Source organism: Poeciliopsis prolifica, unplaced genomic scaffold, assembly GCF_027474105.1.
Source record: "Poeciliopsis prolifica strain line A6 unplaced genomic scaffold, Auburn_PproV2 SCAFFOLD092, whole genome shotgun sequence".
Taxonomy (NCBI): Eukaryota; Metazoa; Chordata; class Actinopteri; order Cyprinodontiformes; family Poeciliidae; genus Poeciliopsis; species Poeciliopsis prolifica.
This window is the reverse complement of record NW_026562467.1, coordinates 784,945-796,397: the sequence shown is the minus strand read 5'-3', so window position 1 is coordinate 796,397 and position 11,453 is coordinate 784,945. Positions and strand designations below refer to the sequence as shown.

The following is an 11,453-nucleotide window of genomic DNA, read 5'->3' as shown; positions in this document are numbered from 1 at the left end:
CTTGTCTCTGGTCTCTGTCTCTGGTCTTGTCTCTGGTCTCTTGTCTCTGGTCTCTGTCTCTTGTCTCTGGTCTCTTGTCTCTGGTCTCTGGTCTCTGGTCTTTGTCTCTGGTCTTGTCTCTGTCTCTTGTCTCTGTCTCTGGTCTCTTGTCTCTGGTCTCTGTCTCTTGTCTCTGGTCTCTTGTCTCTGGTCTCTGTCTCGGTCTTTGTCTCTGGTCTCTTGTCTCTGGTCTCTGTCTCTTGTCTCTGGTCTCTGTCTCTGGTCTCTGTCTCTGTCTCTGTCTCTTTCTCTGTCTCTTGTCTCTGTCTCTGTCTCTTGTCTCTGGTCTCTGTCTCTGGTCTCTGTCTCTGGTCTCTTGTCTCTGTCTCTGGTCTCTGTCTCTTGTCTCTGGTCTCTGTCTCTGGTCTTTGTCTCTGGTCTCTTGTCTCTGGTCTCTGTCTGTCTCTGGTCTCTGGTCTCTTGTCTCTGTCTCTTGTCTCTGGTCTTTTCTCTGGTCTCTGTCTCTGGTCTCTTGTCTCTGGTCTTTGTCTCTGGTCTCTGTCTCTGGTCTCTGTCTCTGGTCTCTTGTCTCTGGTATCTTGTCTCTGGTCTTTGTCTCTGGTCTCTGTCTCTTTTCTCTGGTCTCTTGTCTCTTGTCTTGTCTCTGGTCTCTGTCTCTTGTCTCTGGTCTCTGTCTCTGGTCTCTGTCTCTGGTCTCTTGTCTCTGGTCTCTGTCTCTGTCTCTGGTCTCTTGTCTCTGGTCTCTGTCTCTTGTCTCTGGTCTCTGTCTCTGTCTTTGTCTCTGGTCTCTGTCTCTTGTCTCTGGTCTCTTGTCTCTGGTCTCTGTCTCTTGTCTCTGGTCTCTTTTCTCTGGTCTCTGTCTCTGGTCTCTTGTCTTGGTCTCTGTCTCTTGTCTCTGGTCTCTGTCTCTGGTCTCTGTCTCTGGTCTCTGTCTCTGGTCTCTGTCTCTGGTCTCTGTCTCTTGTCTCTGTCTCTTTTCTCTGGTCTCTGTCTCTGGTCTCTGTCTCTTGTCTCTGGTCTCTGTCTCTGGTCTCTGTCTCTGGTCTCTTGTCTCTTGTCTCTGGTCTCTTGTCTCTGGTCTCTGTCTCTTGTCTCTGGTCTTTGTCTCTGGTCTCTTGTCTCTGGTCTCTGTCTCTTGTCTCTGGTCTCTGTCTCTGGTCTTGTCTCTTGTCTCTGGTCTCTGTCTCTGTCTCTGTCTCTGGTCTCTTGTCTCTTGTCTCTGTCTCTTTGTCTCTGGTCTTTGTCTCTGGTCTCTGTCTCTGGTCTCTTGTCTCTGGTCTCTGTCTCTTGTCTCTGGTCTTGTCTCTGTCTCTTGTCTCTGGTCTCTGTCTCTTGTCTCTGGTCTTTGTCTCTGGTTTGTCTCTGGTCTCTTGTCTCTGGTCTGTCTCTTGTCTCTGGTCTCTGTCTCTTGTCTCTGTCTCTTTTCTCTGGTCTCTGTCTCTGTCTCTTGTCTCTGGTCTTGTCTGGTCTCTGTCTCTGGTCTCTTGTCTCTGGTCTCTGTCTCTTGTCTCTGGTCTCTGTCTCTGGTCTCTTGTCTCTGGTCTCTGTCTCTTGTCTCTGTCTCTTTTCTCTGGTCTCTGTCTCTGGTCTCTGTCTCTGGTCTCTGTCTCTTGTCTCTGGTCTCTGTCTCTGGTCTCTGTCTCTTGTCTCTGGTCTCTTGTCTCTGGTCTCTGTCTTGTCTGTCTTTGTCTCTGGTCTCTGTCTCTGGTCTCTTGTCTTGTCTCTGGTCTCTGTCTCTGGTCTTTGTCTCTGGTCTCTTGTCTCTGGTCTCTGTCTCTTGTCTCTGGTCTCTTGTCTCTGGTCTCTGTCTCTTGTCTCTGGTCTCTGTCTCTGGTCTCTGTCTCTTGTCTCTGGTCTCTGTCTCTTGTCTCTGTCTCTGGTCTTTGTCTCTGGTCTCTGTCTCTTGTCTCTGGTCTCTGTCTCTTGTCTCTGTCTCTTTTCTCTGGTCTCTGTCTCTGGTCTATTGTCTCTGGTCTCTGTCTCTTGTCTCTGGTCTCTGGTCTCTGGTCTCTGTCTCTTGTCTCTGTCTCTGGTCTCTGTCTCTGGTCTTTGTCTCTGGTCTCTTGTCTCTGGTCTCTGTCTCTTGTCTCTGGTCTCTTGTCTCTGGTCTCTGTCTCTTGTCTCTGTCTCTTTTCTCTGGTCTCTGTCTCTTGTCTCTGGTCTCTGTCTCTGGTCTCTGTCTCTGGTCTCTTGTCTCTGGTCTCTGTCTCTTGTCTCTGGTCTCTTGTCTCTGGTCTCTGTCTCTTGTCTCTGTCTCTTTTCTCTGGTCTCTGTCTCTGGTCTCTTGTCTCTGGTCTCTGTCTCTTGTCTCTGGTCTCTGTCTCTGGTCTCTGTCTCTTGTCTCTGGTCTCTGTCTCTGGTCTTTGTCTCTGGTCTCTTGTCTCTGGTCTCTGTCTCTTGTCTCTGTCTCTTTTTCTGGTCTCTGTCTCTGGTCTCTGTCTCTTGTCTCTGTCTCTTTTCTCTGGTCTCTTGTCTCTGGTCTCTGTCTCTTGTCTCTGGTCTCTTGTCTCTGGTCTCTGTCTCTTGTCTCTGTCTCTTTTCTCTGGTCTCTTGTCTCTGGTCTCTGTCTCTTGTCTCTGTCTCTTGTCTCTGGTCTCTGTCTCTGGTCTCTTGTCTCTGGTCTCTGTCTCTTGTCTCTGGTCTCTGTCTCTGGTCTTTGTCTCTGGTCTCTTGTCTCTGGTCTCTGTCTCTTGTCTCTGGTCTCTTGTCTCTGGTCTCTGTCTCTGGTCTTTGTCTCTGGTCTCTGGTCTCTTGTCTCTGGTCTCTGTCTCTTGTCTCTGGTCTCTTGTCTCTGGTCTCTGTCTCTGGTCTTTGTCTCTGGTCTCTTGTCTCTGGTCTCTGTCTCTTGTCTCTGGTCTCTTGTCTCTGGTCTCTGTCTCTTGTCTCTGTCTCTTTTCTCTGGTCTCTTGTCTCTGGTCTCTGTCTCTTGTCTCTGGTCTCTGTCTCTGGTCTCTGTCTCTGGTCTCTTGTCTCTTGTCTCTGGTCTCTGTCTCTTGTCTCTGGTCTCTGTCTCTGGTCTTTGTCTCTGGTCTCTTGTCTCTGGTCTCTGTCTCTTGTCTCTGGTCTCTGGTCTCTTGTCTCTGTCTCTTGTCTCTGGTCTCTTTTCTCTGGTCTCTGTCTCTGGTCTCTTGTCTCTGGTCTCTGTCTCTTGTCTCTGGTCTCTGTCTCTGGTCTCTGTCTCTGGTCTCTTGTCTCTGGTCTCTGTCTCTGGTCTCTGTCTCTGGTCTCTGTCTCTTTTCTCTGGTCTCTTGTCTCTTGTCTCTTGTCTCTGGTCTCTGTCTCTTGTCTCTGGTCTCTGTCTCTGGTCTTTGTCTCTGGTCTCTTGTCTCTGGTCTCTGTCTCTTGTCTCTGGTCTCTTGTCTCTGGTCTCTGTCTCTTGTCTCTTGTCTCTGTCTCTGGTCTTTGTCTCTGGTCTCTTGTCTCTGGTCTCTGTCTCTTGTCTCTGGTCTCTTGTCTCTGGTCTCTGTCTCTTGTCTCTGGTCTCTGTCTCTGGTCTCTGTCTCTGGTCTCTTGTCTCTGGTCTCTGTCTCTTGTCTCTGGTCTCTGTCTCTGGTCTCTGTCTCTGGTCTCTTGTCTCTGGTCTCTGTCTCTGGTCTCTGTCTCTTGTCTCTGTCTCTTTTCTCTGGTCTCTTGTCTCTGGTCTCTGTCTCTTGTCTCTGGTCTCTGTCTCTGGTCTCTTGTCTCTGGTCTCTGTCTCTTGTCTCTGGTCTCTGTCTCTGGTCTCTTGTCTCTGGTATCTTGTCTCTGGTCTTTGTCTCTGGTCTCTGTCTCTGCCTCTTGTCTCTTTTCTCTGGTCTCTTGTCTCTGGTCTCTGTCTCTTGTCTCTGGTCTCTGTCTCTGGTCTCTGTCTCTGGTCTCTTGTCTCTTGTCTCTGGTCTCTTGTCTCTGGTCTCTGTCTCTTGTCTCTGGTCTTTGTCTCTGGTCTCTTGTCTCTGGTCTCTGTCTCTTGTCTCTGGTCTCTTGTCTCTGGTCTTTGTCTCTTGTCTCTGGTCTCTGTCTCTTGTCTCTGTCTCTGGTCTCTTGTCTCTGTCTCTGGTATCTTGTCTCTGGTCTTTGTCTCTTGTCTCTGTCTCTTGTCTCTTTTCTCTGGTCTCTGTCTCTTGTCTCTGGTCTTTGTCTCTGGTCTCTTGTCTCTGGTCTCTGTCTCTTGTCTCTGGTCTTTGTCTCTGGTCTTTGTCTCTGGTCTCTTGTCTCTGGTCTCTGTCTCTGGTCTCTGGTCTCTGTCTCTTGTCTCTGTCTCTTTTCTCTGGTCTCTGTCTCTGGTCTCTTGTCTCTGGTCTCTTGTCTCTGGTCTCTGTCTCTGGTCTCTTGTCTCTGGTCTCTGTCTCTTGTCTCTGGTCTCTGTCTCTGGTCTCTTGTCTCTGGTCTCTGTCTCTTGTCTCTGTCTCTTTTCTCTGGTCTCTGTCTCTGGTCTCTTGTCTCTGGTCTCTGTCTCTTGTCTCTGGTCTCTGTCTCTGGTCTCTGTCTCTTGTCTCTGGTCTCTTGTCTCTGGTCTCTGTCTCTTGTCTCTGTCTCTTTTCTCTGGTCTCTGTCTCTGGTCTCTTGTCTCTTGTCTCTGGTCTCTGTCTCTGGTCTTTGTCTCTGGTCTCTTGTCTCTGGTCTCTGTCTCTTGTCTCTGGTCTCTTGTCTCTGGTCTCTGTCTCTTGTCTCTGGTCTCTGTCTCTGGTCTCTGTCTCTTGTCTCTGGTCTCTGTCTCTGGTCTCTGTCTCTGGTCTTTGTCTCTGGTCTCTGTCTCTTGTCTCTGGTCTCTGTCTCTTGTCTCTGTCTCTTTTCTCTGGTCTCTGTCTCTGGTCTCTTGTCTCTGGTCTCTGTCTCTTGTCTCTGGTCTCTGGTCTCTGGTCTCTGTCTCTTGTCTCTGTCTCTGGTCTCTGTCTCTGGTCTTTGTCTCTGGTCTCTTGTCTCTGGTCTCTGTCTCTTGTCTCTGGTCTCTTGTCTCTGGTCTCTGTCTCTTGTCTCTGTCTCTTTTCTCTGGTCTCTGTCTCTTGTCTCTGGTCTCTGTCTCTGGTCTTTGTCTCTGGTCTCTTGTCTCTGGTCTCTGTCTCTTGTCTCTGGTCTCTTGTCTCTGGTCTCTGTCTCTTGTCTCTGTCTCTTTTCTCTGGTCTCTGTCTCTGGTCTCTTGTCTCTGGTCTCTGTCTCTTGTCTCTGGTCTCTGTCTCTGGTCTCTGTCTCTTGTCTCTGGTCTCTGTCTCTGGTCTCTGTCTCTGGTCTCTGGTCTCTGTCTCTTGTCTCTGTCTCTTTTCTCTGGTCTCTGTCTCTGGTCTCTGTCTCTTGTCTCTGTCTCTTTTCTCTGGTCTCTTGTCTCTGGTCTCTGTCTCTTGTCTCTGGTCTCTTGTCTCTGGTCTCTGTCTCTTGTCTCTGTCTCTTTTCTCTGGTCTCTTGTCTCTGGTCTCTGTCTCTTGTCTCTGTCTCTTGTCTCTGGTCTCTGTCTCTGGTCTCTTGTCTCTGGTCTCTGTCTCTTGTCTCTGGTCTCTGTCTCTGGTCTTTGTCTCTGGTCTCTTGTCTCTGGTCTCTGTCTCTTGTCTCTTGTCTCTGGTCTCTGTCTCTGGTCTTTGTCTCTGGTCTCTGGTCTCTTGTCTCTGGTCTCTGTCTCTTGTCTCTGGTCTCTTGTCTCTGGTCTCTGTCTCTGGTCTCTGTCTCTGGTCTCTTGTCTCTGGTCTCTGTCTCTTGTCTCTGGTCTCTTGTCTCTGGTCTCTGTCTCTTGTCTCTGTCTCTTTTCTCTGGTCTCTTGTCTGGTCTCTGTCTCTGGTCTCTGGTCTCTGGTCTCTGGTCTTTGTCTTTGGTCTCTTGTCTCTTGTCTCTGGTCTCTGTCTCTTGTCTCTGGTCTCTGGTCTTTGTCTCTGGTCTCTTGTCTCTGGTCTCTGTCTCTTGTCTCTGGTCTCTGGTCTCTTGTCTCTGTCTCTTGTCTCTGGTCTCTTGTCTCTGGTCTCTGTCTCTGGTCTCTTGTCTCTGTCTCTTGTCTCTGGTCTCTGTCTCTGGTCTCTGTCTCTGGTCTCTTGTCTCTGGTCTCTGTCTCTGGTCTCTGTCTCTGGTCTCTGTCTCTTTTCTCTGGTCTCTTGTCTCTTGTCTCTTGTCTCTGGTCTCTGTCTCTTGTCTCTGGTCTCTGTCTCTGGTCTTTGTCTCTGGTCTCTTGTCTCTGGTCTCTGTCTCTTGTCTCTGGTCTCTTGTCTCTGGTCTCTGTCTCTTGTCTCTGGTCTCTGTCTCTGGTCTTTGTCTCTGGTCTCTTGTCTCTGGTCTCTGTCTCTTGTCTCTGGTCTCTTGTCTCTGGTCTCTGTCTCTTGTCTCTGGTCTCTTTCTCTGGTCTCTGTCTCTGGTCTCTTGTCTCTGGTCTCTGTCTCTTGTCTCTGGTCTCTGTCTCTGGTCTCTGTCTCTGGTCTCTTGTCTCTGGTCTCTGTCTCTGGTCTCTGTCTCTTGTCTCTGTCTCTTTTCTCTGGTCTCTTGTCTCTGGTCTCTGTCTCTTGTCTCTGGTCTCTGTCTCTGGTCTCTTGTCTCTGGTCTCTGTCTCTTGTCTCTGGTCTGTCTCTGGTCTTTGTCTCTGGTCTCTTGTCTCTGGTCTCTGTCTCTTGTCTCTGGTCTTGTCTCTGGTCTCTGTCTCTTGTCTCTGGTCTCTTTTCTCTGGTCTCTGTCTCTGGTCTCTCGTCTCTGGTCTCTGTCTCTTGTCTCTGGTCTCTGTCTGGTCTCTGTCTCTGGTCTCTGTCTCTGGTCTCTTGTCTCTGGTCTCTGTCTCTGGTCTCTGTCTCTGGTCTCTTGTCTCTGGTCTCTGTCTCTTGTCTCTGTCTCTTTTCTCTGGTCTCTGTCTCTGGTCTCTTGTCTCTGGTCTCTTGTCTCTGGTCTCTGTCTCTTGTCTCTTGTCTCTGGTCTCTGTCTCTGGTCTCTGTCTCTGCTCGTTTCACTCACTGAGTCTCTCCGCCTGCTGCTTGCAGCTGATGCTCCTCAGGATCTCCACGGTGACGTCCACAGCCTGGTCCTCCGTGAAGGTGGAGACCAGAACATCCATGACCTCCAGGCGGCTCTTGCCCTCCACCCTGCAGCGTCTGACCCGCGGCTCCTCTCTGCGGTCCAGCAGGAAGATGAACTTGTCCAGGTTGTCTTTGCTCAGGTCCTCCAGGGTTTCAGCCAGAAGCTGCTTGACGCTGCGAGGCATTTCTCTGGAGGATGAAGCTGCTGGAACAGAAACTGAACCAAAACTGAGGAGTCAGAATACAGGATTCAGCTAACCGTTATTTATCAGCTTATTAAAATAGAGAGAGATCTGATAGGATTGTTGTCCTTTACATGTCAGTTATGAATTTCTAATGCAGACTGATGGTTTTATAACTTCCAGTAATTTTCCTACCTTCTGATTTTACAGCAGTAGCTTCTGTTGACGACGCCCATCAAAAAGAGAAACAAACACAAACATGAATAAAATGGTTTAATTCAGTTATAATGAAGATGAAACAAACAGATCGATCCAACCAAAAGCTGCTCTTCTTAAATTCAACATGACCAAAGTCAGGCTCAACCCAGAAACTGTTGCGTTTCCAACTAGTTTGGATGATCATATAAAAGTTGTACATTCAATATCAAATTTGTGGAGATTGTAAAATGTCTAAGAAAATGTATCTTCAATTATTAATCATCAGAATCCTCAAATACAGATTTAAAAAAAATAATTGCAGCATCTCACCTTCAACACAACCAGATTTGGGATGATCATCTAAAAAATGAAGAACAGAAACAATGTCGATGTTTTACATTCAGTTTCATTCATTAGTAAGCATAAATTTACTTCATCTGATCCAGAACCATTTGGATTATTGTTCAGTTAAGGTTCTGAGACCCGAACTGCTGATCTGAACTGAAGTTGAAGAATTTACTACATAATGAAAAAAGTCAATCTATAACATAATATTTTATCAAACTTGCTGCTTCAATGAGCCGAAGGGACGAAGTAATAATTGTGACATAACTGACCTTTCCGAATTTCACAGAACCAAACAGGTTGTGCAGTTTTTCTGATCCAAGCCGTTTTTGTCTGCAGAAGCTCCAGGTTGAAGTTTCCATCTGGATTCTCAATGTAAACCTCGTAGAAGTTTTGGTTGTTGACTCTCAGAGTGATTTCCTGTGAAACAACAAGTCAGTCTGACTCTGTGGTCAGAAAAGCTTCAGGCGATAAAGTTGACCTGCAGTTTTATGATCAGTGCCCCAGATTCACTCTGGCCGGTTCTGGGATCAAAGTTTGATCAGCAAAACCAAATTGAAAACCCAGTTCTGAAGCTAAGTCCAAACGGTACCGGCGGTAGGATTCTGGCGGTCTCTTCAGTGGCTTGGAGAGTGAATCCCCGGCATCTTCAGATACTTGTCTGGATGAGGCTTCTTCATGACCTCATACCCACTGGAGGATTCTTCTTTGTGGATCAACTGTAAGGACAGAAAACAGTCGCCATGTTTCTCCAAGATTTCATCTTGAAAAACTCTGATGAAAAACTCTGAATAAATAAACGACCAATCATAAAAGTTCTCATTCTCACAGAATGAAGATAAAAACCAGCAGGTTGCAGCACAAGCTAAAGTGCAACTTTCAGGGCATACAAAGTACAACTGTCCAACAAAACACAGCTGTGAGTGATGCAAGTGTTTCAGCTTTTACACACTGTGGTCTGTAGCAACCTAATGAGGGAAAGTCAAAACATTAGTAAGACTGACTTTACTAGAAAGCAACTAATTGTTTGTTTTGAAATTCATCCATCCAACTTCTTCCGCTTATCTGAATTTGGGTCTTTGAAATTCTGATTTAACTTAAAACGATTCTTTTCCAAAACTATTAGCTCTAAAAAACTGACGCCTTCAAACTCAAATTTATGATCAGTAACAGATTTTTTCAGCAACATTTCTGATAATACTAAAACGTCAGGATCAGTTTTAAGAATTCAGAAATTTATAAAATCCAATTTATCCCACATTAAAGAGAACTGAACCACAACCTGAGCCAGGTTTAAATGTTCAAGTGTATCTTCTACAGATCAATGGACATATGTTCGATAAATGCTGGACTAATAGGAAAGCATAATTGGAGCTAATCATTTCTAAACATTTTAACACAGCACTTCCATTTATTTGTGTTTTGTAGTTGTTGTAATAACCAAAATATTAGAGCTTAAAAAAATGAAAACTCATGCAGTTAATACAGATAAAGAATATAATGAAATAAATAACCAATCACCTGTTTCAGAGCAGGATCCGGTGGAATCAGGTAGACGTGCATCTTCAGGTAGGACGTTTTGCTGGTAGTAAATTAATGTGTTGCAGATGATTCTTAGAGAAAATACGTCTTTTATCACATCTCCGACTAAAGAGAAAACTACCTGCTGAGAGCTACCTGAACAGATCTACCTGAACAGATCTACCTGAACAGATCTACCTGTATGGATCTACCTGAACAGATCTACCTGAACAGATCTACCTGAACAGATCTACCTGCTGAGCGCTACCTGAACAGATCTACCTGAACAGATCTACCTGTACAGATCTACCTGAACAGACCTACCTGTACAGATCTACCTGAACAGATCTACCTGAACAGATCTACCTGCAGGTAGATCTATTTAAGTCTCTCTATGCTGTAAACCAGCCTGTTTGTTAGCTCCACTGTAACATACTGTGATGAGTCACAGATTAATTGAATATGAAAATATATTTTTCATTCTATTTTCTTTTGTCTTTATTATATTTTAATAATTTGCTTTCATGTTGAAATTGTTTTCAAAAACCAACATGCTTGATCATTTTCTTTAATAATCATAATGATGCCAATATTCACCAAACACAATAACAATGAAAACACATCAGCAGCTTAACAATGAATCAGTTCTGCTGGTTTAAAGGATCTTTTGTTTTGATATTTTAATATTATGTCACTTTGTTTGTTTGCAATGATCCAGTTTTAGCCTCTAAAGTCTGAATCTGTCTTTAGATTTTGTGATTTTATACCAAGCTGCTCTGAAAAAACTTTCTTTAGTTGTGGCAGAATGTGATTGGCTGTTCAAATCCTGGACAGGAAGTCGGTCAGAACTTCAGTCTGGACCCGACCGACACCTTTCATCACGGTTCCACTTTAACAACCTGGTTTTGATGAAAACATGTCACAAACTATAACAATAATGATTACAATAATAATGTTATTGTCACCAAAGGAAACTCAATGAGTTGAAGTTTATAAAATCATCTCCAATATTTGGTTTCATTAAAATGCTTCATTTAATGTGACATAAAAACAAAAAGATGCAGCCGACCTCAGTTATATCAGCTGATGAAAACCTTTAAAATGGTGAAATGTTTCAGTTTCTACTCAGTAAAAGTAACGCCATGCCAGCAGGAACCAGAACCCCCTGGGCCACCCTTAGGTCCGGCCCTGGTTCCTCCTCAACATTTCCTCTGGAGGTCGGTGATCAGGTGTGGCTCTTTCTCCTGAAGGATGGAGAGGAAAATGTCTTTGCATTCGTCAGCAGCTCTGAGGCAGGAGAAGATTTCCCTCAGCTGAGCCTCAGAGGTCGGCAGAGATCGGATCCTGTCGTAGGTTTCCTCCATCAGAACTTTGTTCTGTAAAAGTCCATCTAAGACGGGTTCTACGTTCCTCACTCTCTGGATCAGTGTCTCTCTGTGTTTGTCCACAAAATGTTCCTCTGATGAAAAACAGAAAAAGACTAAAAAAAAACTGATTTCTGTACGTTAGACAGCCTGAATGTAAATGCAAGTTGTTAATTTATTAATATAGAAAACTGTCAGTTTTGTTTAATATTCACATGCAGAACGATGGTTTCTATGATTTCATACCTTCTTTCTTCACAGTAACAGTTTCTGTTGAACATCCTCCACCTGACAGACAAAAACACAGAAATATTGATGATAAATTGAGTTATGATGAAGATACAGCCAGTAGTTTCCTTTCGTAACATCAAGGTGACGCAGGTCAAACTGGACTCTGTTTGTTTCCAACTAGTTCAGATGATCATTGATTAATATCTTCATAAAATGTCATTTAATCATAAAAATCCTTCAGTGCAGATTTTTTGTAAATAAATGAAGCATCTCACCTCCAGTGGAACCAGATTTAGGATGATCATCTAAGAAATAAAGAACAGAAACAATCTCAATGTGAAACATGAATTATTAAGCTGAGGCAACGAGCTGAATGAAGTTCAGGCTGAAAGTTTCCAGAAGTCATAATTATGACATAAACTGACCTTTCCTAATCTCACAGAACCAAACTTTCTCTGAATGAGTCTGCAGCAGCTCCAGGTTGAAGTTTTCGTCTGGACTCTCAATAAAAACCTCGTAGAAGTTTGGATCCTGGCTGTCGGGCCTCAGAGTGATTTCCTGTGAAGCAACAAGTCACTTTGACTCTGAGGTCAAAACGGTTCAGGGAATAAAATCAACCTGCAGATTAAGGATTATGACACCAGATTCACTCTGGG

General features: G+C 45.2%; 1 protein-coding gene across 1 annotated transcript; it reads right to left on the bottom strand.

The window, feature by feature from the left end:
• Positions 1-10,388: 10,388 nt before the first annotated feature.
• On the bottom strand, positions 10,389-11,370 carry LOC129353540 (apoptosis-associated speck-like protein containing a CARD; the record flags this gene model as incomplete). The annotated part of the gene is made up of 4 exons (XM_055022895.1): positions 10,389-10,661; positions 10,813-10,854; positions 11,073-11,102; positions 11,223-11,370. Coding segments are annotated over 4 exons (480 nt in total), but the record flags the coding sequence as incomplete, so codon positions are not given.
• Between the last annotated feature and the right edge of the window lie 83 nt (positions 11,371-11,453).